Genomic DNA, 27,319 nt, shown 5'->3' with positions numbered 1-27,319 from the left:
ATAGGTAGAGCTATGAAGGAGGTTCCACTTGGAGAGCCTTGGGCATCATTTGAAGATGAAGTCAATGAGCACTTTGCTCCTGGAGGCAGTCACGCCCCTTTGGTTAGTCTTCTGTTTTGATTAGTCATAGATTCCTACAGCACAGAAAAGGCCCTTCGGCCTAGTCAGGGACAGGCGGGTGTGACTGCAGGTGGCGCAGTGGTTAGCATTGCTGCCTCACGGCACCGAGGTCCCAGGTTCGATACCGGCTCTGGGTCACTGTCCGTGTGGAGCTTGCACATTCTCCCTGTGTTGCGTGGGTTTCGCCACCACAACCCAAAGATGTGCAGGGTAGGTGGATTGGCCACGTTAATAATTGGAAAAAAGAATTGGGTACTCTAAATTTATTTTTTAAAAATCAGTGTGTGGCAGGAAGGAACAGAACATACAAACATAATAATGCGTCAGTAGTTAAGGCTGGAGATCGTGAAAATAATGAGACAGAATTAAAGGCACTCCATCTGGATTTATGCAGCATTCGTAACTAAGTAGATGGATTGACAATATAAATAGTGGCAAACAGGCATGATCTAATTGCCCTTACAGAGACATGGCTGCAGAGTGACCAATACGGTGAACTGAAAGTTCAAGGGTATTCAGCATTAAGGAAGGATGAGCAAAAAGGAAAAGGAGGTGGAGTTCCACTATTAATAAAGGATGGAATCAGTACATTAGTGAGAGTGGATCTTTGATCAAGATGTAGAACTAGTTTGGGTGGAGCGAAGATCAAGAATGGGGAAGAAAACTTTGGTAGGATTTGTTTACAGGCCATCAAATAGTATTGGTAGTGTAGGTCATGGTCTCAATCAGATTAGGGGTGTATGTAACAAGAGTAGTGCAGGACCCATGGGCAGCTTCAATCATAGAATTTACAGTGCAGAAGGAGGCCATTCGGCCCATCGAGTCTGTACCGGCTCCTCGAAAGAGCACCCTACCCAAGGTGAACACCTCCACCCTATCCCATAACCCAGTAACCCCACCCAACACGAAGGGCAATCCTGGAATGTAGCGGGATAGTTATTTTTACATTACATCAAGGAAACTACTAGAGAATGGGCTATTTTAGATCAAATATTGTGCAATAAGAATTAGCTAATCAGTAAAGAGCTTTTAGGGAAGAGCGATCATAATGTGATGGAATTTTAAAAGCTTGAAAGTTCTGTAGTTTAATCCGAAACTAGGGTCTTAAATATAAACAAAGGAAACTACAAAATTATGAGGGGCACGTTGGCTAAGGTAGATTGGGGAACTACATTTAAAGGTATGATGGTAGACAGGCAATGGCCAGTGTTTAAAGAATTAATACATGCTTTGCAACAAATTTACATTATTTGAAGGCACAAAAAGCCAGTGGGAAAAGTGATCTAACCACAGCTAACAAGAGAAGTTAAAGAGTCTCTAAAATCAAAGGAGGAGGCATAGAAATGTTTTCCAAAAAAGTAGAAAGCCTGATGATTGGGAGCATTATAAATTTGACAGAAAACCAAGAAATTAATGAAGAGAAAATTGAAATGAAAGTAAACTAGCGAAGAATATAAAAACAGAATATTATATAAAAATATAAAAGCTTTATAGGCAGGTAGAAGACAAATGTAAGCCCATTAGAGCTCGAGAATGGAGAATTTATAATGGGTAATAAGGACATGGCAGAGAAGCTAAATAAATACTTTGTATCCGTCTTCACAGAGGAAGATAAAAAAAACCTCTCTGAAATATTTGGAGCCAAGAGACGAGTGAGATTGAAGACCTGAGAGAACTGAGTACGAGTAAAAAAAGTCGTTCTGGAGAAATTAATGGGACTATATCTACATGTTTAGCACAGGGCTAAATCGCTGGCTTTGAAAGCAGACCAAGCAGGCCAGCAGCATGGTTCGATTCCCGTAACAGCCTCCCCGAAAAGGTGCCGGAATGTGGCGATTCGGGGCTTTTCACAGTAACTTCATTTGAAGCCTACTTGTGACAATAAGCAATTTTCATTTTCATTTCATTTCATGGTAAAAGAGGTGGCTTTAGAGATAGCGGATGCATTGCTAATCGTTTTTTAAGCTCTATAGATTCTGGAATAATGCCTGCAGATTGGAAGGTGGCAAATGTAACCCTACTCTTTAAAGAGGGAGAAAGAAAACATGGAATTACAGACCTGTTAGCCTGACATTAATAATGGGGAAAATGCTAGAATCTATTATACATGATTTGATAATTGGGCACGTCAAAGATAATGGTGAGATTGGGCAGTCAACATAGATTTATGAAAAGGAAAAATTGTTTGGCAATCTGTTGGGAGTTTTTTCAGGATGTTACTAGAACATCCTAGGGGCAGCAGGGTAGCATGGTGGTTAGCATAAATGCTTCACAGCTCCAGGGTCCCAGGTTCGATTCCCGGCTGGGTCACTGTCTGTGTGGAGTCTGCATGTCCTCCCCCTGTGTGCGTGGGTTTCCTCCGGGTGCTCCGGTTTCCTCCCACAGTCCAAAGATGTGCGGGTTAGGTGGATTGGCCATGCTAAATTGCCCTTGTGTCCTAATAAAAGTAAGGTTAAGGGGGGGTTGTTGGGTTACGGGTATAGGGTGGATACGTGGGTTTGAGTAGGGTGATCATGGCTCGGCACAACATTGAGGGCCGAAGGGCCTGTTCTGTGCTGTACTGTTCTATGTTCTATGTACTAGCAAAATAGTTAAGGGAGAAGTGGATGTGGTGCATTTGGATTTTCAAAAGGTTTTTGATAAGGTCCCACACAAGTAGTGAGCAAATCAAATTAGAAGTAATATAGTGGCACGGATTGACGCGTGATTAATGGAGGAAAGAAAGTAAAGGGAAATGCAGATCATTCTCAGTTTGGCAGACTGTGACGAGTGGAGTATCACAAGGATCAGTGCTTGGGTCCAGTTATTCACAATCTATATCAATGATTTGGATGTGGGGACCAAATGTAATGTTTCCAAGTTTGCTGAAGTCACAAAGCTTGGTGGGAAGGGGAGTTGTGAAAAGAATGCAAAGAGACTTCAAGGGGTTTTAGGCAGGTGAATTAAGCTGCAATGGGTAAACATTTGTCTTTTACATACCTACAGAAACTTTTACAGTCTGTTTTTATATTCTTCGCTAGTTTACTTTCATTTTCTATTTTCTCGTTCTTTTCGCGTGTGAATCGCAAATCTGGCAACGTTTCTCATTAGAATTGATTGTGTTCCATGTGGCGCCGGTGCTAGCCCCTTAACAGTAGCAGAATCGGTCCAGATGCGGCGCCAGTTTTACTGTTGTGAAAGTCCACAAATTCTGCATTGGCGTCAACACTTAGTCTCACAAATGGAGAATCCAGCCAAATATATCGGAAATTCCTACATTCACCACAATCGTTTTAGCTCCAAGAGCTATATCGAACTCCATCTTGAAAACGTACTATGTTTTGGCTTCAACTGCTTTCTGCGGTAGCAAATTCCACAAGCTCATCACACTCTGGGTGAAGAAATTTCTCCTCATCTCAGACTTAAATGGTTTACCCTGTAGCCTTCAACTATGACCCTGGTTCTGGCCATCCCCACCATCAAGAACATCCTTCCTGCATCTACCCTGTTTAGTCATGTTAGAATTTTGTGGGTTTCTACGAAAACCTCCTCACTCTTCTGAACTACAGCGAATATAATCCTATGGACTCAATCTCTCCTCATATGTCAGTCTTGCCATCCTAGGAATCAGTCTGGTAAATCTTCACTGCGCTCCTTCCATAGCAAGAGCATCCTTCCTCAGATAAGGAGACCAAAACTACACACAATTTTCCTGGTGTGGCCTCACCAAAGCCCTCTATGATTGCAGCAAGGCATCCCTGCTCCTGTACTCAAATCTTCTCACTATGAAGACTAACATATCATTTGCTTTCTTCACTGCCTTCTGAACCTGCAGGCTTACCTTCAGTGTCTGGTTTGCAAGAACACCAAGGTCTTGTTGCACATTGCCCTCTCTTAATTTATAGCCAATCAGATAATAATCTGCGTCCTGTTTTTGCTACCGAAGTGGATAATCTCACATTTATCCACATTATACTGCATCTGCCATGCTTTTGCCCAGTCACTCAACTTGACCTTATCACACTGAAGCATCTCTGCATCCTCCTCACAGCTCACCTTCCCACTGAGCTTTGTGTCATCTGAAAATTTGCAGATATTACCTTTAGTTCCCTCATCTAAATCATTAGTATATCTTGTGAATATCTGAGTTCCTAGCATCAATCCCTGCGGCACCTCACTTGTCACTGCCTGCCATTCGGAAAAAGACTTACTCTTTATTCCCCATCTGCCAACCAGTTTTCTAACCATCTCAATATGCCACCCCCAACCCCATGCGTTTTAATTTTACACGCTAATCTTTTACGCGGGACTTTCTCAAAAGCCTTCTGAAAGTCCAAATAACCCACTTTCTTAAGATCTCTAAGATCGGGGCAGCACGGTGGTGCAGCACGGTGGTGCAGCACGGTGGTGCAGCACGGTGGTGCAGCACGGTGGTGCAGCGGTTAGCACTGCAGTCTCACGGCGCCGAGGTCCCAGGTTCGATCCCGGCTCTGGTGTTTGTGTGGGTTTCGCCCCCACAACACAAAGATGTGCAGGGTAGGTGGATTGGCCATGTTAAATTGCCCCTTAATTGGACAAAATTAATTGGATACTCTAAATTTTAAAAGAAAGAATTCTAGGATGTTGATTATCGGCCTTCAATTTCCCCAACACCACTTCTTCATTAATACCTATTTCCTTCAGTTCCTCCCTCTTTCTAAATCCTGTGTTCTTCAATATCGTATTCTTGCTCATGAGTCACTGAAAGCTAACATGCAGGTGCAGCAAGCAATTAGGAAGGCAAATGATATATTAGCCTTTATTAGAAGGGGATCGGAGTACAGGAGTACGGAATTCTTGCTGCAGTTGTAGAGTCTAGCGAAGCCCACACCTGGAATACTGTTTGCAGTTTTGGTCTCCTTACCCAAGGGAGGTAATACCGGCCATAGGTGGAGTGCAACAGGTTCACCAGACTAATCCCATGGATGGCGGGATTGTCCTACGAGGAAAGATTGAGGAGATTGGACGTGTATTCTTTAGGAGTTTAGAAGGATAGTGATCTCATTGTAGTGCACAAACTTCTTACAGGCCTGATAATGTAGGATGATGTAGGATGGGTGTTTTTCCTGGTTGCGGGGCTGGCAGGTTCTCGATATTAATTTATATTAATTAATTTCTAGCTAAAATGATAGTTTTTGACACCTGAAGGATGGAGCTTCTTAAATGAATGGGTCCCTTTGCCCATGTCAATTTTGTCCCATTTTCTCTCAAACACAATGATGCATTAATGGGCTACATTTGCACAAGTAGAAGTTGCTCTCTGGTATGTTGTCAGAGTAACCATTAATCATAAGAGAGCCTAGACAGTGCGTTGGAAAGTAATTCAACCTTGAGAGCCTCACACCAAAGACGATTATTTTGTTCCCATATAATCAGTCTAATCAGCAAGATGCATTTGTGATCAGATCTAATTTGACACTTTTATAGTACTGAGGTCTGCATCAGCATGCACAGATTTACATGCTCTTAAACTGTTCTTCAAACATTTACATGAGCGTGGGACCATTTAACTTTGGAATTGCCATTTTTGAAGTAATATAAAGTTGCTAGTTTTTACAGTTATAATTAATTAAAAACTGCAGAAAATGATAATTGCACAGTGTTATTTACCTATAAAGAGGCCCAGAATTCTATATGGAAAGAAGCAAGATGCAATAAAGAGGACCCACAAGCCCATATATAACTTCTGCGTTATTTCTGGATGCACCCACATAAATAAGCTGCAAGAAAAAAAGACAAGAGATTACAATTTTAGCACGGTTTCTCAGCAAGTTTATTCTTTTCAAATATCAAATTTACAAAATAAATTTAGGGCAAATGAAAAACTTACTTTTTAATTTTTTCTAGTACATCCGCCATCTTGCCAAACAGATTCTGCAATTTAAATTTTAAAAAGTTGCATCCACTTAAAACAGGTTACTGAAAAAGAATCAAACTATTATGCATGGGGTCAATGGTATACCTTTGTGATAGTAAATGTATGCTTGCATAGGCCTGGAAGTGCAGAGCTAATTTTGTACAGCTTAAAAGATTCGAAAAATAATATTTAATTTTTTTACATTCAATTCCAAAGTCCAATATAAAAACAAGATTTCTAAAATAATTGCAAGATAAAACAACATAAAATATAATTAAACACTTGACATTTAACTCTGCAAAATGACATTTAATTTCTCCACCTTTCCATTAGTTTATCTAATTAAAGTCCAAAATGAACAAATAAATTTACCCACATATTACAACAACTGTTATATTTTAAAGTTCTAAAACTAATCAAAACGAATACCATTCAACACTAGGCCCTGCCCACACTTAAAACAAGACAACTTATCTTCACATTTTGCCTGAAGATCACCCAATTTGGGAACAAGCAGGCAAGGCATTATTGGGTCGAGCCCTAACAGTGAAATGTTAATTTTGTCTCTCTAATTCTAATCCTCCTTAAAACATATTTTGGAACTACTGAAATGAAAAACGTTAATGCACGTGGCCTAAGCAACAATGTGTATGTTAGATTTTACCCCTTGTCCCATTTTAGGGGCTGGTTTAGCACAGTGGGCTAAGATAGCTGGCTTGTAATGCAGAACAAGGCCAGCAGCGCGGGTTCAATTCCCGTACCAGCCTCCCCGAACAGGCGCCGGAATGTGGTGACTAGGGGCATTTCACAGTAACTTAATTGAAGCCTACTTGTGACAATAAGTGATTATTATTATTTTTATTTTCCTTAAATCACAAATAGGATCTTCGCATCTGCAAACAAAATGTCATGCTGGAAATGCTGACATTTTCATATTCGGCACTGATTGAATGGCTACACATTGCGCATTTTCTCTGTACTTCTTATAATTTCAAATTTCCAGCACTGGAAATTTCATTTTGCCATTATGATATGCTGCTTTGGTTGTTTCCAAATTGTTTTATTTCTGGCAATGACTGTTCGGAAAATTTAGCCCAAAGACATTTTGACAACTGGGGAATATCTGCACTCAAACTGTATTTTGTGCATGAAGTATGAACTGCAGAGCAACTTTTTAGAATGTGATTAATAATTTTTTTGCTTTTACTTTATATAGTCAGTGATGTTAAGTCACTGATCAAGTTCCTAATGGTCCTTGATTTACAAACCTAGCAGTGTCTTGCAAATCACTTTACTGCAATGGATATCTAGGTTGATGTCATATTATAGGCAGGTGTGGAGAGAATGTTTCCACCTGTGGGATCCAAACCAGGGTCCATAAATACAAAAATGGTACCAATAAATACAATAAAGAAATAAGAAGAAATGTTTTTACATGAGTGGTTATAATATGGAACTCGCTGCCACAGATTGAGATAAGTAGCATTGGTGCTTTCTAAGGGAAAGCTGATAAGTACATGAGAAAGAGGAATGAAAAGATATGCTGTAAGGCTGACATGGGGTAGATGGAATGGGACGATATTCAGGAAGAGTAAATCAGCAGCACATATGAGTTGGGCCAAAAGGTCAGTTTTTGTGTTATACATGCTATGGAATTATATTTCTATTAAAAATAGGAATTACTTGGGTGTTCAGCACTATTGATTTCAAATAGGACAACCATGTGTCTTTCACTGGATGTCTCAAAGTATTTAAAAGTCAATGTATTAGTTTTGGGTATAGTTATGTTGCTTAAGTTAGCAAACATAGTAGCCAAACTGCCTACACCAGGATTCCACAATGACCAATTATCTCTTTTTAAGAGTATTGACTGAAGAAGGAAATATTGACAAAGACACTGGGAGAACTCTGTGCTCCTTGAATAAAATGTCTTTCATCCACCAGGTTATTAACACCGCAGTTTAATGGATCATTGAAAGACTGCACCTCCAATAATGTAGCACTCCCTCAACATAGCATTGAAATATCAGCCGAGATTAGATGCTTAAATCAGTGGGGAATGAACCAAAAACAACACATATTTAGCTGAACCAACTGAAGCTGTGTTTTGCCGTCCCTTCCCGCCAATGGGATCTTCCAGTCCCACCAAAGTTCCTGGTTCCATGGTGGTGGGGCGGGTGTGCCATGTAAATTGCCATCGATGGGACCAGAAGATCCCGCTGATGGTGAGCTGCCTCTCCCGAGGAAAAAGCCACCACCGAGCGGAGATGGGAGGGGCCTAGAAGATTCCAGCTCAATACTCTAAAAAGTTTTGAAACAATAAAGATTCTTGATTATAATGTATGGAAGAAACTACCATACATTTACCAATAATTTTAATCGTTCAACCATGGCAGTATAATTGGTTAAGCAATATCTCATGAGGGTACAGATTATGTGCAAATGTCCTCAAGCTGTATTAGTAAACTACCTGTGCTTTTTGTGCGACGTCAAGCACCAGCTGGAACTTTTCAGATACGGTAAGGTCTTCTTTTGAAGGCTCCTGTAAGGAACAGATTTTGTATTCAGTACCTAACATTCTCAAATGAATATTTGGGTATAACACTGAACAATTCACTCTATTTCAGCTACATACTAAAACTCAGTGACTAATTGGAATACGGTTTTCTTCTGTGTTTGCTGTAATGTTTGGGGCGAAAATAGTCCAAGGTATTAATATTTTCCTTCCTCACACTTTGTGGGAAGAACATTAACTGTCATACTGATTATAACCATTTACAAATGCATAACATGTTAGGAATTATAACTGAGGAAAAAAATGTTGGAGGTGAAATATTAATTCAATTTTGTTCACTAATTATTTACAGATGAAGATTGTTATCTTAGCTAATTCATACTGAAAGACACACTTTTGTGAGGTGTGAATATTTGGTTTCTGAGGACAATATTGCAGACAAACTTTATGCTAATAGTGCCCAAAGCCAACACGATATTAGTCACTGTTTATCAAAATGTTGAACATTTGTATTATGCATTTATCTCTTTCCTAGAAATTCAAATTTCCAAATACTAAATATTGGGATTGGGCCGAACAGAACAAGCTTGAAAAATACTGTTTGAAAACAGCAACAACAAAAAAAAAATCAAACCTATATCAGTTTTTAACTGAGAAAACGTCACCACGGTAAAAATAAGTTCATTAAAGTAAGAAATAGCAATATTACCACAGGGTCTGATACTTCAGGCACAATGCTCCACTGAATTCTCCACCCCCTACAAAGTCGAGAAACAATAGTTACTGGAGATATTCAAAACAAAATCTACAAGCCATATATGTTGACATATGCCAGGTTAGAATGATGGGTTAACATTGTTCACAAACTGATCCTTTCCTTCCAGAGCAATATGAAAATCACATCTGCAAAAGCTGTCACTCCCAGCTTTGTTTGTCTTCCAGCACATATGCTTACATTTGCACCAAACTTTAAAAAGAATTTATGTTGTCATTACGCAATGACATAATGCTATTCACAGTTGGCCTAGTTCCTTCACAAGAGCAGTCTTACTCATGTTTATTAGTCTTGTGGATTTCCTGAATTATAGTGCTAGTCTACACTATTAATTATTTACAATTTTAAGGGTCTTAGATCTCTTTAGGTATCAAACTAGGTGTCACATTATGGGGCTTGGATAAGTAGGGGTATTTGCTGGTTTGTGAAGTGTAGCTTTGATAAAACTGGACAGTTTGATCGGTCAGTTTTATTCTATGTTTGACAGCTAGTTGCTTTTCTTATCTGTCTAATGAATAACGCCATTGATAAACTTATTTCTCTTTATCCTCCACCTCCCCAAAACAAGTCACTCGCCTTTTCACAACCTTTAAATCAGGCACCAGCTGTCTCACAGCACATCAAACATTTTCATGCTGCTCAAATAACAGGAAGTATACGCGCTATAAATCTGGCAGATGAGTCAATTTATCCCACAGTAAGATATTCTAAATTTCCTTGCGCACTGAACCAAATGGCCCAGCAAAGAACTAACTAAAGCAGTCACACCAGCGACAAGCAGTTTCAAACCTAAATTGGTGGTGAGATCTCAACCTGCTAATAGCAATATTTAAAAAAACTTGCATTTATTCACAACGTCAGGAGAGCTCAAGATGCTTTGCAGTTAATTAGTTACTTTTGACGTGTAGTCACTGTTGTGATGTAGGATACATGACAGCCAATTCATAAATAGCAAGGTCCCACAAACAGCAATGCGATCATGAAAACATATGAAACAGGAGCAGGAGTCGGTCGTTCAGTCCTTTAAGCCTGTTCTGGCATTCAATATCTTTTTGTGGTATTGTGCGAAGCAAATAATGGCATGATGGGAAAACTAGTCAAGTTTCTTGGTACCATAAAATTTAAACTGACTTTGCATAACCTAAGGCACAAAAACAAGCAGCCACGGTCAACTTGACCCAAAAACTTGCTGACTCTAAACTCGGATAAAAACTCAGTCGTCATAACCCAGTGCAGTCTAAATACACAAGATAAGCTAGAAATAGTTCTTTTCGATACTTAAACAAATCTGCTCCATTTCTTAAACTTGCACCAAAAGACAAGATAATGATATCAGACCCAGAGTCCTCTAAAGGTCAGCAAGGTGACGCCAGTTTAAAGATTATTACTTATGTTTTACTTTTGATCAAATTCCTGACCAAGCTGTATTCACGTTATCTTGATTTTGTAATGTATAAATGTCAACCTATTTTTTGTAATAAGCAGACTTGGAAGGGAACCAGCAGTTTGTAATTGACTGCCTTCCGACTCCAAGTCTCAGCCATACTGTTAGCAGTTGTAGTTCGTAAATAAAGCTTAGTTTTGCTTACCTAATGAACCTTGATGAATCTTTCTATCACAGTCCAGAAGCGGGGAAAATATTGATTACGACATTTTGCCTCAGCTCCATCTTCCTGTACTAGCCCCATAACCCTCATTTTGGTGAAGTCAAAGCACAGATTCTTGCAGTACTGCATTAGTTACAGCCTGCCAACCCAAAAATGACTGATTTATTCCTCCTCTGTTTTCTGTCTGTTAACCAATCTATAATCCAAGCTAAGAATATATTATCCCAATCCCATTAATTCTATTTTTTTTGTAATAAACTTGTCATAGTGTTGCACCTTATTGAATGCTTTTTGAAAATCCAACCACACTACATGCACTGGTGTTTGTCCCTTTAACTATCCCGATTGTTAGAATTTTTAAAAGTTGAAACTGAGCGATTGAGCACAGTTTCTCTTTCACAAATTTGTGTTCACTGCCTATCCAGATTATGATTCTTTAATTGTTACGTTAAATCACATTCCGATTAATAGATTCACGTATTTTGCCTGATATTGATGTCAGGCTAACTGGCTTGTGATTCCTTGTTTTCTCTCCCCCTCCATCTGTCTTAAATAGGGGTGCGGCACGTTTCAGCGCCGCCGTTTCAGCGCAGATGTTTCAGCGCTGCCGTTTCAGCGCCGCCGTTTCAGCGCCAGGACTTTTCAGCACCAGGACATTTCAGCGCCAGAAAAAAATTCTCCAATGTTGTCATATAGTTATGACAGAATTTTTTTTGGCACTGAGCAATTTACAAATCTGTAAGTTCATAAAATGAAATAAAACTCAAGTGTTACCAAAATGTCTTTATTGCAAAAGATCCACTTATAAAGATCCAAAAACAGTACATTAAAACAATTTACAAATCTGTAAGTTCATAAAATCAATCATTAAAAGGAAAGTTCATTGGACATTCATTGGATATTCATTGGAAAAAACGGATTTAGTTTGTTAAATTGTGCCCTATTGAACGAAGGTAGTCAATTTCATTCCTGCTGCCATATTCGGAAACAATTTTCAATATCCTCTCATCAGCTTTTCTATATTTAAGTAATTTTAATTGAGGTTCATTGCCAGCTAAAAGTTTCTCGAAGTGCTCGTCTCTTCCCTTTTGAACATGCTAAAGGACATCAATGAACTTCCAGATAGTTGGGTGTGACATTAACAGTTCACTTTTCAATCTCCTGTTGGCCGCCTCAGCATAGTTATTTGTTCTGTCATCCCCATCTAATGTTCTTTGATACATATTCCACATCTCGGTAGGAAATAAAGGACTTCGTCTGCCTGCTCCTCGGCGATTAGGACGGCCGATATAATTGTCTTCGAAATAGTTTAAAACCGGAATTAACTCCTCCGGTAAATTACCTGCTAAAGAATCCACGTGACTGTCAAGGTCGTCAACTGGCACAAAACATAGGGCAGTTATCATTTTCGAATGTAATGCAAAATCGGGATTGCTCTTATATAAACGCATGAGACCAAAACCACTTATCTGCCTAAGTATATTTTGAGACAGATGAAAAAGGCAGCCTCTGACTTCTATATTGGGGAAGGAGTCTTTCATGGCGGTAAAAGCAGCGCGTTCAAAATCACAATTGATAATGGCAGGTCCTGCGTTTGTAATCATCTCTTTTACTATCGCAAACAACATCATATAGGTCGCATACTGTTTGTTTTGTAAAAGCGCGTATAATACAGGGTGAACTCCGTTATTTTTCCTAACCATGATATAAACTTGATAAAATAGGTGTGGTGCTACCGCAAATGTTCCGTCAGCATACCAAGTCGTGGAAGTTGCCATGTGTTCTAACCAACTCTCTCTCCCAAATATAATAATCCGTTCGTTGTTCGTACCACTATCCTTTAAACAGAAATTTTCCTCGGTTTCTGGGGTGGGTTTATACATCATGTATTCATGAGGTAACTGAAGCTCTTGAATCGATCTTGGATTATCGGGGACCTGATTAACTTCGTCTCGTTTTCTCTGAATAATTTTTTGCATTGCCTGCCTGTTTGGTAACTGTGCCATACCTGCCACGGACATTTTTTCAATGCACTTGTTGATAATCGTACTTGGAGGCTCACAAGTCTTTTCAGCCCGGTCTCTCACATCAGTTATGACCTTTTCCACTTCGATAGCAACTGCAGATGAGAGATGAGTATGTTCGTTGATCTTTTCGATCACCTCTCTTTCTAACGTGTGAATGCGGGCCTTGCACCTACCATCCTCATGGCATCGCCAAAACTTAACTTGCTTTTGTTTCTTGCTTTCTTTGTCAAAACGATATATAAAACCTTCATGACAGAACTTCTCTCTGCCTCGCTTGCTTTTCACTGATTCAGCCATGGGTTTAAAGATATGGAACTTACCAAATTTACCAAAAGAAATTTACCAAATAACTAAGTAAGTATAAAAACTTGTTAACAAAACTCTAACATTATCTAAACAGTAATCATAATAAAACTCCAACAAAATCTAAAGACAGTTAGAACGATGAAACGACCAAATAACTAAGTGTAAAAGCTGGTATACCTGTGACCATACTCAAGAATGATTTCTGAATGAATGAGCGCTGAAACGTCCGGGCGCTGAACTATTTGGCGCTGAAACGTCCTGGCGCTGAAACGTCGGCGCTGAACTGTCCCATTCCCCTTAAATAGTGGGGCTATGTTGGATACCTTTCAATCTCTGGCCACTGCTCCAGAATCTACTGAATTTTGTACGGTCAAAATCAATGGATCCACCCCTTCTTTAAAGCTGTATGATGCAGGTCAATTAGTCATGGGGATTTGGGGATTTTAAGTCTTATTAATTTTGACATTATTTCTTTGCAGTACTTTTACATCTTTCCAACATTTTATATTATCTTATATTCTAGGTAATGAATCCAATTTCTTCATTTCCACTAGACCCTTCGCTCCCCACTATTTGTGTAATATTTTGGTATCTTCCACCATGAAGGCTGATACAAAATATTGGTTTATTGCCTGTGCCATTTCCTTACTCCCATTATAATTTTCCCCCTCGCTTCCCGTAAGGGACTGAACCATTACCTCTGTTAATTTCTTCCTTTTTATAAGCATTTGCAATCTTTTTTATATCATTGCCGAGTTTTAAGTGTTGGTTGAGGAATAAATATTGACCACAACACCAGTTTTTCTTTGAGAAAGGGGGATGGACTTTTACCCGTCTTGAACAGTTGATGGCGGCAGTGGGGGTTGATGGGGTGCTGAATGACAGTTTTAGTTCCAGTCAGACAGGGAGCAGACCAGTGGGAGGCCACAGAACCAGGAAAGGTCTGTGCCTTGAAGGGAGCTGCAGGGGAGTGGTCTGGAGGGTAGGGAAGGTATCAAGAAGCCTGAATCAGGGAGAAACTGGAAGGAAGGTTAAGGATATACAAGCACAAAGGGCTGGTCAGGCAGGCACATCAGACCCGACAGTGGAAAGGTGCTTGCCTCCTAATCCAGCAATCCCTTGTCTCAGTTCAGCTGGCAGATTTCTCAAGTCCTGGGAAACCTAGATGCCAGAAATCAACTTCAAAAGATCGAATAAAAAGTGAGGCACGCAGCCTGAATATATTTTAGGTTGGTCACTCACCCATCCTCTGACCTGCTTGCATCAATGCCAGAAGTGGGCAGATTGAAGTCGGGATTCAGATATTTAACACTTCAACCCCTTACCTGCCCATTTTCTAGAATTAAAATTTCTCTCAAAAGTATCTTAACTATTACATTATTGGGACATTCCCACTTTTATTCATTTTATCTAAGTGAGCCTGACATTTTGTTTTCTTTACAGGATGTGAACATCACTGGCAAGGCCACATTGCTGCCCATCCCCAATTGTCCTTGAACTGAGTGGCTTGCTCAGTCAGCCCAGAGGATAATTAAGAGTTACTCACATTGCTGTGGATCTGGAGACATACCTTGGCCAGACTGGGTAAGGCCAGCAGAATGTCTTCTCTGAAGGATATTAGAGAACCAGATGGGTTTTTCCGACTTTTTTTTAAAAAAAGAGTACCCATTACATAGATTCTTTTTTCTTTCCAATTAAGGGGCAATTTAGCGTGGCCAATTCACCTACTCTGCACATCATTGGGTTGTGGAGGTGAGACCCACGCAGACATGGGGAGGATGTGCAAACTCCACACGGACAGTGAGCCGGGGCCAGGATCGAACCCGGGTCTCCAGCGCTGTGAGGCGGCAGTCCCTGCACTACGCCACCGTGCCCCGCTGGGCTTTTACGACAATTGATGATAGTTCCCATGGTTGCCATTATGGAGAATAGCTTTATATTTTAGAACTTATTAACGGAATTTAAATTCCACCATCTGCCACGGTGGGATTTGAATCAGTGACCCAGAGCATTCGCCTGTGCCTCTGGATTACTAGAGCAGTGACATTTCCACTATGGTACGGTCTCCTCAAATGTATATGACTGTAATGCTTGTGGGCTCATCGGTGTAAATTCAATACATAGCAACTCATAAAAAAAAAAAATTAACTTTCCAGAAACCATCACCATGGGGGTACAACACAAGTATATTGATACTGTAGGCTTATGCTATCTTAAAGTGTGGAATCTTGGAAAACTCCACAGAACAACTTTTTTCCAGCATAAACTAGTTGCTAACTCTACATAACAGCATTGATAGTTCCAAGGTTTAATGTAAATTTTCCAATTACAAAAAGTATTAAAGTGCCATTAGATTTAGCAAATTTAAGACAGCAGTGGGAAAACAATGTAAATGTTAATACCTTGCTATGAGATAATTTAGAGACAACCTCAAAATGGCTAGAAATAAGAACATTGGAATGGCCCAGCCATGCCATACAGCATTCATGTAGATCTGAAAAGACAAGAGAGCATTTACGAATCATGCAGAACAGGATGCTCCCCACCCAATTCAGCAAAACATCGAACGCTCATGAATCGGAGTTAATGCTTGTAGCACAGCCCACATGTACCTACTTACAAAGCACACTCACTAAACAAAATTACATGCATGATTGATAGTTTTATAAATCACTACCAAATAAATAAAAATAGCAAATATTAGTACATAGGGGGCGGGATTCTCCGACACTGCGCCGGGTTGAAGAATTGGCCGGGGGGGGAGGGGGCGCGAATCACGCGACGCCGCATCGACACCGCTCCACCAATTCTCGGCCAACCGGAGAATCGGCGGCATTGGCACCTGTGAGGTCGGTGCAGCGCCGGTTGGGGGGGAAGCGATTCTCCCCACACGATGAGTAGAGTGCTCTCTGAGTTAGGCCGAGACCCGCTGCTGTCGTTCTCGTGTGGTCCTATCCGGCGGGACCTCAGCTTTCTTGTTGCAGGGGCAGCCTGTGGGGGGGGCGCCACGGTGGCCTGGCCCACAATCGGGGCCTACCGATTGGCGGGTGGGCTTATCCCGGTGGGGGCCTATGTTCCTCCACGCCGGGCCCTGTAGCTCTCCGCCATGCTGCGTCGGGGCCGGCGCGGAGAAGGCAACCCATGCATCGGCCGTGGCGCGCATCCGCGGACCCGCAGCGCCCGTCCTGACGCCCGTTTTGGCAGCAGGAGCTGCGTGAGTCGCTCCAGTGCCGTGTTAGCCCCCTGTGCGGCACAGGATCGCTGATCCTAGGGGCCTGTTGACGCTGTCGTAAAACACTCCGCCGTTTATGACGGCATCAACTCTTAGCCCCAGGATCAGAGAATCCCGCTCAATGATCCCTTTGAAAATTGAATCATTTATTTGGCATTTTTATAACTAAAAGTTTCTCTTGGGCTAGTCAGATCACTAGCAATGCCAACACCAGTCTATATGGTAATAGTGCCATTTATTGGAGCACTCTTGCTTCCCAGTCATTGTTATCTACTATGCGGTCTGAGCATTTTGAAGTTCACATTTACAAATAGCCAGCGAGCTATAGTCACCAATCTGGTACTCTGACAGAGTGTGCCCATGGAGAGAAATGCAGCCAGCCAAGAGTTGAAGCTTGGGAGGGGTGTAGGCTTCCGATAAACTGGTAACTCTATTTTCTGGGCCCAGAAGATATACAGGAATTCCAGGCAGTAAGTGGTACAGACTGTTAGTCTGGTGGATAGATGTTCCAGGTCTTCAGCAAGCAGTTAACATACGTCCCCAACAGCTAATGGGGATAATGATGATAGTCAGAAAAGTCTCAGTCAGATCTTTTTGTTCTGTAAACTCTGCTGAGTGTGTAGTGGAAAGAGATAGTTTCTATGGTGAGACTTCACAAAGAATCTCCAATTTTCCCTGTTCTATTGTCCACATCCTCCTGCTCTTCACAACAAAATAAAGGAATTCCCACTGCATCATTCTGAGCAGAACATGGTTAACTATTAGCTAATGTCCTGAGTGAACTCCAAAGGTGCTAAAATCAATCAATAAGCACGCTAACCAATGTCAACCCCCAGTACTTCACCATGGTATTCATCAGGGGGATACCGTCCTGCAGCTCTTGCTGCTATTTATATGCTGGCGGCAATTATTTGTGGGTAAAAACAGGGGATACTGGGCCGAAGGATTTAGCCACAGCTCCTAGATCTCATCAACATGAGGTGGACTAGGCTTCTGGTGCATTTTAAAGTAAATGGGCACTTTTTTGGGGGAAGAATAGCTCAGTTATAATTGTCACATTGTGGATTTGAAGCAGTAGTCTCTAAGCAATCCATTTTGCTCTAGTCACCACCCGAAAGTGGTCTGTAATTCTGCCCAGTGTCTCCTAAAATAATCTAGAAAACAATATTAGAAAAAGTAATCGCACTAAAGAATGAAAATCCCCAAGACCTGACAGTTTCCAACACAGGATGTGAAAGGAAGTAGGTGAGAAAATTATGACGCTTTAGCCATAATCTTTCAAAGCTCTTTCTTTCGAAGGAATTGTCCCTCGAGTTTGGAAAATTGCAAGTATAACTCCATATTTCAAGAAAGAGTGTAGCTCCATTATTTAATAGGATGCTGGAGGAAAACTAGAAAATTACAAAACCATTAGTCTACCATCTGTCGTAGGTAGGGAAGTAACCGAGCATTCAAGTTAAATTTGAGCTGGTTGTAGAGAGCCACGGTGGGTTTATAAAGGTTAGGGAATGTCTAACAAGCAACTGAATTTGAGGAAGCAACTAAAGTCATAAACAGGAGAATACTGTAGATGTAGTCCATATTGACTTTCATTAGGCATTCAATAAGGCTCCATGTATCAGACTGCTAGCCAAAATTAAAGCTCATTGAATGGAAGACGAACTATTGACCTGATTAGGAGGGATAAAGGATATGTATCTGAATTGGAGAACAGTGACAACTGGTTTCCCACAAAGATCTCTGCTGAGGGTTCAAATATTCACTATGTTCATTAGAGACTTAGATAACATAAGAGTGCCATATATGCAAGCTTGCTGATTAGAGAGATAACGGTAGTATAGTAAGTGGTGTAAGGGAACACAACAAAATTACAAGACATTGTGGATTAAGTGAGTAGGTGAAGCTATAGCAGATGAATTTCAACACAGTCAAATGCAAGGCCATCCATTTTGAACCAAAGAAGAATTTATTTTTCCCCAAAATTGTGAAAAGATAGAAACAGTGGAAGTCCGGAGAGGTCTACAGGTCCATGTACACAGATCACCAAATGCAGTATAAACCAAAAATAACCTAAAAGAAGTAATGGTTAGCCTTTATATCTAGCCAGCTAGAATATAAATGGAAGGAATTTTTGCTCCAACTATACCAAGTGTATTAAGGGATTATGGAGCCAAGTCAGGTGGATGGAGTTAAGATACAGATCGACCATGATCTCTGAGTGGGAGTATATGCTCACAGTTGAATAGCCTACTTTTGTTACTATGTTCCTCAGCTTTCCTCTCCAAGCCACACACCCTCCTGACTTGGAACCATACACCATTCTTTCACTGTTGCTGGGTCAAAACCATGCAACTTCCTTCCTAACAACATTGAGTGGGTACCTACACCGCATGGCTTGCAGTGGTCCAAGAAGGCAATTCACTGCCATCTTCTCCAGGGCAATTAGGGATGGGCAATAAATGCTGGCCCAGCCACAGTCTTTACCCCATGAAAAATAAATTTCAAAAATGTCAGTGATCAAGCAGAATATTCAGTAAAAGTAAGGAACCTGCAATATAAAAAAAAACATCTAGGGCAGCATGGTAGCGCAGTGCTTAGCATTGCTGCCTCATGCCGCCGAGGTCTCAGGTTCGATCCTGGCTCTGGGTCACTGTCCGTGTGGTGTTTGAACATTCTCCCCGTGTTTGCATGGGTATCGCCCCACAACTCAAAGATGTGCAGGGTAGGTGAATTGGCCACACTAAATTGCCCCTTAATTGGAAAAAATGAATTGGGTACTCTAAATTAAAAAACTAAAAAAAACCATCTAAATGGAACAAGATAACTGCAATAGGCACCAATGGGCACGCAAAAATTGCATAATTCTCCAACCTCCTACTGTAGTTCTGTGAAAGTATCAAAGAAACGCTGCGCAGGTCAAGGAGACACAGCCTGAGTGAGACATATCCAGAGTGGGAATTTGGAACTTGGTAATTTGGTGCTGTGAGGTAATTTGGTGCAGAGTGGGAGAAGGTGCTTTTTCCCTACTGTTTTGTTCTCTCTTTTTCTTCTGGCCTGTAACTTTTAATCTGCAGGGAGAGAACCAGAGAGCATCTGAGAACCTGGGAAGGTAAGTGATTTTTATTTATTTATTTCTATTACCGTTTCAAATTGTGGGGGGGGGGGAAACTGAAGTGACATCACAGTAAAGCTGTGACCTGATTGACTGGTTCAGAATCTACACTATATTAAAAAAATTAAAGCATTGTTAAACTAATTAAACATAATTACTTAATTATAATTTAGAGGGGTATCTAAGCCAGAGATCGGAGAGTACTGTATTTAGCTTTCACATTTATGGTAGAAATCTAGTGCAAGAAAACATATAATTAACAGTAACCTTTCTTAAATTTTTTAATTAAATTTACGAATTAATTGACGCAATGTCAATTAGACGGGTGCAATGCTCTGACTGCGAGATGTGGCAGGTTCGGGAGGCTTCCAGTGTCCCAGATGTCTTCATCTGCAGAAAGTGCACCCCACTGGAGCTCCTAACAGACCGCATGGTTCGGTTGGAGCAGCAGTTGGATGCACTTAGGAGCATGCAGGTGGCGGAAAGCGTCATAGATAGCAATTATATAAATGTGGTCACACCCAAGGTGCAGGCAGAGAAATGGGTGACCACCCGAAAGGGCAGGCAGTCAGTGCAGAAATCCCCTGGTTGTCCCCCTCTCGAACAGGTATACCCCTTTGGATACTGTCATGGGGAGATAGCCTATCAGGGGAAAACAGCAGCAGCCAGAGCAGTGGCACTACGGCTGGCTCTGATGTTCAGCAGGGAGGGTCAAAGCACAGAAGAGCAATAGTCATAGGGAACTCTATAGTCAGGGGCACAGATAGGCGCTTCTGTGGACGTGAAAGAGACTCCAGGATGGTATGTTGCCTCCCTGGTGCCAGGGTCCAGGATGTTTCCGAACAGGTAGCGGGCATCCTGAAGGGAGAGGGCAAACAGGCAGAGGTCATTGTACATATTGGTACTAACGACATAGGCAGGAAGGGGCATGAGTTCCTGCAGCAGGAGTTCAGGGAGCTAGGCAGAAAGTTATAAGACAGGACCTCTAGGGTTGTAATCTCGGGATTACTCCCTGTGCCACGTGCCAGTGAGGCTAGAAATAGGAAGATCGAGCAGCTAAACACGTGGCTAAACAGCTGGTGTAGGAGGGAGGGTTTCCATTATCTGGACCACTGGGAGCTCTTCGGGGGCAGGTGTGACCTGTATAAGAAGGACGGGTTGCAACTAAACTGGAGAGGCATAAATATCCTGGCCGCGAGGTCACACGGGAGGCTTTAAACTAGTATGGTAGGGGGGTGGGTACTGGAGCAATAGGTCAGAAATGAAGACATTGAGGGAGAACTTGGGAATAGGGCCAGTACGGTTCTGAGGAAGAGAAGAAAGGGAGATGTTGCTGAAAAACAGCAGGTCTGGTGGCCTGAAGTGCATATGTTTTAATGCAAGAAGTATTACGTGTAAGGCAGATGAACTTAGAGCTTGGATTAGTACTTGGAACTATGATGTCGTTGCCATTACAGAGACCTGGTTGAGGGAAGGACAGGACTGGCAGCTAAACGTTCCAGGATTTAGGTGTTTCAGGCGGGATAGAAAAGTGAAAAGTGAAAATCGCTTATTGTCACGAGTAGGCTTCAATGAAGTTACTGTGAAAAGCCCCTAGTCGCCACATTCTGACGCCTGTTCGGGGGAGGCTGGTATGGGAATTGAACCGTGCTGCTGGCCTGCTTGAAAAGCCAGCGATTTAGCCCAATGTGCTAAACCAGCCCCTGGAGGGGGATGGAAAAGAGGGGGGGGGGGCGGAGTTGCGCTGCTGGTTAGGGAGAATATCACAGCTGTACTACGGGAGGACACCTCAGAGGGCAGCAAGGCTATATGGGTAGAGATCAGGAATAAGAAGGGTGCCATCACAATGTTGGGAGTTTACTACGTACCTCCCAATAGCCAGCTGGAGATAGAGGAACAGATAGGTAGACAGATTTTGGAAACGAGTAAAAACAACAGGGTTGTGATGGGAGACTTCAACTTCCCCAATATTGACTGGGACTCACTTAGTGCTAGAGGCTTAGACGGGACAGAGTTTGTAAGGAGCATCCAGGAGGGCTTCTTAAAACAATATGTAGACAGTTCAACTAGGGAAGGGGCTGTACTGGACCTGGTATTGGGGAATGAGCCCGGCCAGGTGGTGGAAGTTTCAGTGGGGGAGCATTTCGGGAACAGTGACCACAATTCAGTAAGTTTTAAAGTGCTGGTGGACAAGGATAAGAGTGGTCCTAGGGTGAATGTGCTCAATTGGGGGAAGGCTAATTATAACAATATTAGGCAGGAACTGAAGAACCTAGATTGGGGGCGGATGTTTAAGGGTAAATCAATATCTGACATGAGGGAGGCTTTCAAATGTCAGTTGAAAGGAATTCAGGACCGGCATGTTCCTGTGCGGAAGAAGGGTAAATACGGCAAATTTCGGGAACCTTGGATAACGAGAGATTGTAGGCCTCGTCAAAAAAAAAAGGAGGCATTTGTCAGGGCTAGAAGGCTGGTAACAGACGAAGCCTGTATGGTATATAAGGAAAGTAGGAAGGAACTTAAGCAAAGAGTCAGGAGGGCTAGAAGGGGTCACGAAAAGTCATTGGCAAATAGGGTTAAGGAAAATCCCACGGCTTTTTACACGTACATAAGAAGCAAGAGGGTAGCCAGGGAAAGGGTTGGCCCACTGAAGGATAGGCAAGGGAATCTATGTGTGGAACCAGAGGAAATGGGCGAGGTACTAAATGAATACTCTGCACCAGTATTCACCAAAGAGAAGGAATTGGTGGATGTTGAGTCTGGAGAAGGGTGTGTAGGTAGCCTGGGTCACATTGAGATCCAAAAAGACGAGGTGTTGAGCGTCTTGAAAAATATTAAGGTAGATAAGTCCCCAGGGCCGGATGGGATCTACCCCAGAATACTGAAGGAGGCTAGAGAGGAAATTGCTGAGGCCTTGACAGAAATCTTTGGATCTTCACTGTCTACAGGTAATGTCCTGGAGAATAGCCAATGTTGTTCCTTTGTTTAAGAAGGGTAGCAACGATAATCCAGGGAACTACAGGCCGGTGAGCCTTACGTCAGTGGTAGGGAAATTACTGGAGAGAATTCTTCGAGACAGGATCTAGTCCCATTTGGAAGCAAATGGACGCATTAGTGAGAGGCAGCATGGTTTTGTGAAGGAGAGGTCGTGTCTTACTAACTTGATGGAGTTTTTTGAAGAGGTCACAAAGATGAATGATGCACGTAGGGCAGTGGATGTTGTCTATATGGACTTCAGTAAGGCCTTTGACAAGGTCTCTCATGGTAGACTGGTACAAAAGGTGAAGTCACACGAGATCAGGGGTGAGCTGGCAAGGTGGATACAGAACTGGCTAGGTCATAGAAGGCAGAGAGTAGCAATGGAAGGGTGCTTTTCTAATTGGAGGGCTGTGAGTAGTGGTGTTCCGCAGGGATCAGTGCTGGGACCTTTGCTGTTTGTAGTATATATATATATAAATGATTTGGAGGAAAATGTAACTGGTCTGATTAGTAAGTTTGCACACGACACAAAGGTTGGTGGAATTGCGGATAGCGATGAGGACTGTCAGAGGATACAGCAGGATTTAGATCGTTTGGAGACTTGGGCGGAGAGATGGAGAGATGGCAGATGGAGTTTAATCCGGGCAAATGTGAGGTAATGCACTTTGGAAGGTCCAATGTAGGTGGGGAATATACAGTGAATGGTAGAACCCTCGAGAGTATTGAAAGTCAGAGAGATCTAAGTGTACAGGTCCACAGGTCACTGAAAGGGGCAACACAGGTGGAGATGATAGGCAAGAAGACATACGGCATGCTTGCCTTCATTGTCCGGGGCATTGAGGATAAGAATTGGCAAGTCATGGTGCAGCTGTATAGAACCTTAGTTAGGCCACACTTGGAGCATAGTGTTCAATTCTGGTCGCCACACTACCAGAAGGATGTGGAGGCTTTAGCGAGGGTGCAGAAGAGATTCACCAGGATGTTGCCTGGTATGGAGGGCATTAGCTATGAGGGGCGGTTGAATAAACTCGGTTTGTTCTCACTGGAACAACAGATGTTGAGGGGCGACCTGATAGAGGTCTACAAAATTATGAGGGGCATAGACAGAGTGGATAGTCAGAGGCTTTTCCCCAGGGTAGAGGGGTCAATTACTAGGGGGCATAGGTTTAAGGTGCGAGGGGCAAGGTTTAGAAGAGATGTACGAGGCACGTTTTTTACACAGAGGGTAGTGGGTGCCTGGAACTCGCTGCCGGAGGAGGTGGCGGCAGCAGGGACGATAGTGACATTTAAGGGGCATCTTGACAAATACATGAATAGGATGAGAATAGAGGGATACGGACCCAGGAAGTGTAGAAGATTTTAGTTTAGTCGGGCAGCATGCTCGGCACAGGCTTGGAGGGCCGAAGGGCCTGTTCCTGTGCTGTACTTTTCTTTGTTCTTTGTTTTAAAAAGTGTAAACAGCCTTCTCCAGGGTTTCACCAGAAATTATGGTGGATATCCGGAATCCTGAGAGCAATTATTGTAAATGTACAATATCAAACTATACATGCCACCAATGACTACTTACAATAAAGGCAATTATTGAGGTGTATACAGAGTGCCAATTTGATAAGGCTGACAGGTTCTTTAAGAAACTGGTAACTGGTTTGGCACCACGTTCTGAAAGGAAATGAAAAAAAGTGATCCTGCAGCTTTTGTAAAAACTGTTTACATTAACACAATTTCCCCTCCCCATTAAGGACAAGAATTTCTTTAATTGTAAAATAGTCTCACTTTTATTGATCAGGATCTTGAATCACTCTGGTTAAATCCATACAATTAATTGTACACAAGTCGCAACATACATCATTGAAAACCAAAAGTCTTGTCATGTATTCTAGAGCTCATGACCAGCTTAGAATTGCACCATAGTAATCTGGTCATGAACTTGGAACAACAAATGTGTTCTTGTTTTTTCCAGTTTGTGGATAAGCCTTCAGCACAATAGAGCACTTCTATTATTACATTTTATGGTTCTTCTGTTCATAAAGTGAAACAAAGAATTTTAATGGCCCCTCATCGTATCATAACATCTGTTTCTAAAAAGCAGTCAGATTGGAATACGACTCTCATTCTTGCTCCACCATTTAGTTGTACAGAAAATGTTGTCAGGCTGCTCTAAACATAGGCCAAAGTGACGGAATATTTTATGACAGATACATTTTAAGTTATATTTTCAATTACGTTCAAAATTGTAGACAATAAACATTCTCTTTTTTGGGGTGAGGTGAGGAAAAGAATAACTGAGAACCATAGTTTAAATTATGACTTATTTGACACACGCAACTCCATATTGTTCATTCCAAGATAATCTGCTCTTATTTCCTAAAACATTTTTATTTAAAGCCTGAATTTTGACATCAGAAATTATCTTTTAACAAAAAGGCACGTCTAAATTTGGAGGACTGCAATGCTGTTCAAGAAAAGCAGCCAAGATGAAAAATATAAATTTCTAATCATGATTTCAATAATCCCATCCTCATTTCATACAGGGTAAAAACATAAACTTCCTCTCTCCTGCCCACATCATAAATATATGCATATGAAATTCACTTACTTAATCTTCTCATATTTTCAGTTAACCTAAAGAAATACAAATTGAGGAAATGCCAATTAGAGTCATGATTATTAGACTTTAACATAGTTTAAAGATACAACATTATCTGTAAATACTAACCCAGACGTTAAAGCTTTGATATCACTCATACTTTCACCTCCTGTGAAGCAACTGCTCAAAACACTATGGGTAACTGCACTACCTGTATTCACGAATATTGAACATGGTTTACATTAAAAATTTAATACATTAATTAAAGACAGAAGGAAGATATGTGTTACATAGAATTTGTTATCACCACTTGCTGTTTTGAAGTCAGCGCTCATCTGTACTGCCTGAACCTTTCTCTCCAGTTTAATTCCCTTCCACAAGGACTTCACACAATAACAAACATTATTTATTAAAATGGTTTCTCAGTGTTTCATTTGTCCTCCAGCTGTTTCGCAAAACTGACACATTATATTCTACAAGTATCTCATGCATGTAGAAACCACCTATGGCTAATTGCAGCTCCTCTTACGACGGAAAGTTACAATACTTTGCAAGAAATAGCAACAAAAAAGAACATTGTTCATTTTTTGCCAAATATAGCAAAATTCTCATTTTGATATTTAAAATTGGTATTTTGTAAGTTATATATGGTGATGTGCAGGAATCTCAATATCTGCATGGAATTCCTCAAATAGAAAAGTTTGAAACTGTTGACTTATCACAAAACTAGTGGAACAAAGAATATTTCTACTACCTCACAGAATATCTGCAGCAGTCAGCTGGATCATGGAAAATTGGTTCTGCCAAAGAATTTATCAACTGGAGTAAAATAAAAAGTAATAAAAGAACCTATCATGACTGCAGTAATTGAAGAGGACATACTGTATCACGGATATATAAATCTACCAAAGTTATTTCTCCTACCGTTTAGCACTAAGTGGTTCTTCAGTTTCTACAGGATTCTCTTCTTGTTGGAATTGAAAATCCTCAATGTACTCTGAAAACTTCTCGAAGAACCATTTTTGAATCTTGGAGTAGAATGTCTTGCCACGCTTTTCTAGAAAATTTCAAAATGCAAGTTACCACCAAGCACAAAACTGATATTCAGTTTGATAGCAACAAAAGTTCTAATTTAGTGCAAATTAACTAATTTGGAGATTTGAAACTTAAAAACTGCAATCCTTTAATGAAACCTCACGTTGATTATTTAACAAGGAAACTGATTATAACAAAGTGGCAGTTCACAGAATCATAGAATAGTAGAACACAGCATGGCCAATGACTCATCAAGTCTATACCACCACTGGGGGATTTCTGGTGGTGGCCATGAGCTGAGCGGTCGCACAAAAGGTGGCTGCCGTCTGAAAACTATTTCTTGGACATTTATTTCGATGAACCCGAAATAAAACCTCTCAAATCTCACCCCCATCAATAACCCCACCAATCTCGGATGCCAGCAAACCACCAGACAGGAAGCAAGGGGAGCAAAAGTAGGCAGAACAAAACCCGAGCATTGGAGCCAGTGGAAGCGCGTGGCAACACAAATCCGAATACGGCGGACCCAGCAGAGTCACCAACACCATCCCAGTCCTCGGCGGAGAGGCTGATGGGCTGCATCTCGACAGAACTCCGACTTCACATCCACAGTGTCATGCGTGGTCCGAGATAACTATTGCTGAATATTCGGCCCCTACTACCTCAGAAGCACTGATGTCCCCAACACAACTTTGTGTCCAAGACGCAGTTAAAGTCACCCCCCATGATCCAGCACCTCACATGGAGGCTCTCTTCTCCACACGCACACACCCGCCCACACACGCACACGCCCACACGATCAAACCAAGTTCAGATACCTAGGGATCCAGATAGTCCACAACTAGACCCAGTTCCACAAGTGGAACCTAACTAATATGGTGGAGGAGATAAAGGGGTATCTGCCGACGTGGGACTCACTCTCGCTCTCCCTGTCGGGGAGAATGCAGACGATAAAGATGATGTCCTGCCATGGTTCCTATTCGTGTTTAGGCGTTCCTGATCATCTTCCCCAAATCTTTTCTCCTCAGGGCAGACAAGCTAATTTCAGCCTTAGCGTAGGTAGGAAAGAACCCCAGGATCTGCAGAACGGTCCTGCAGAGGGGGCGGCGCACAGATATTGCCAAACCTCCTGTGTTACTACTGGGCAGC

The 27,319-nt window shown here is 41.6% G+C and overlaps 1 protein-coding gene across 7 annotated transcripts in view; it reads right to left on the bottom strand.

Moving 5' to 3' along the window:
- gramd4a (GRAM domain containing 4a) overlaps positions 1 to 27,319 on the bottom strand; it is a 233,247-nt gene that overhangs the window by 51,060 nt on the left and 154,868 nt on the right. For all 7 annotated transcript variants that reach the window (XM_038811399.1, XM_038811396.1, XM_038811397.1 and 4 more), the window contains 8 exons: positions 26,060 to 26,192; positions 25,145 to 25,170; positions 24,116 to 24,207; positions 15,628 to 15,719; positions 9,220 to 9,268; positions 8,466 to 8,537; positions 5,969 to 6,012; positions 5,749 to 5,858 (listed from right to left, as the gene is read on the bottom strand). In XM_038811399.1, the coding sequence (XP_038667327.1) occupies positions 5,749 to 5,858; positions 5,969 to 6,012; positions 8,466 to 8,537; positions 9,220 to 9,268; positions 15,628 to 15,719; positions 24,116 to 24,207; positions 25,145 to 25,170; positions 26,060 to 26,192 (618 nt within the window). The remainder of the gene's footprint in view (positions 1 to 5,748; positions 5,859 to 5,968; positions 6,013 to 8,465; positions 8,538 to 9,219; positions 9,269 to 15,627; positions 15,720 to 24,115; positions 24,208 to 25,144; positions 25,171 to 26,059; positions 26,193 to 27,319) is intronic.

The sequence above is a fragment of the Scyliorhinus canicula genome, chromosome 11, assembly GCF_902713615.1.
Source record: "Scyliorhinus canicula chromosome 11, sScyCan1.1, whole genome shotgun sequence".
NCBI lineage: Eukaryota > Metazoa > Chordata > Chondrichthyes > Carcharhiniformes > Scyliorhinidae > Scyliorhinus > Scyliorhinus canicula.
This window is presented reverse-complemented; position numbering and strand designations above follow the sequence as displayed.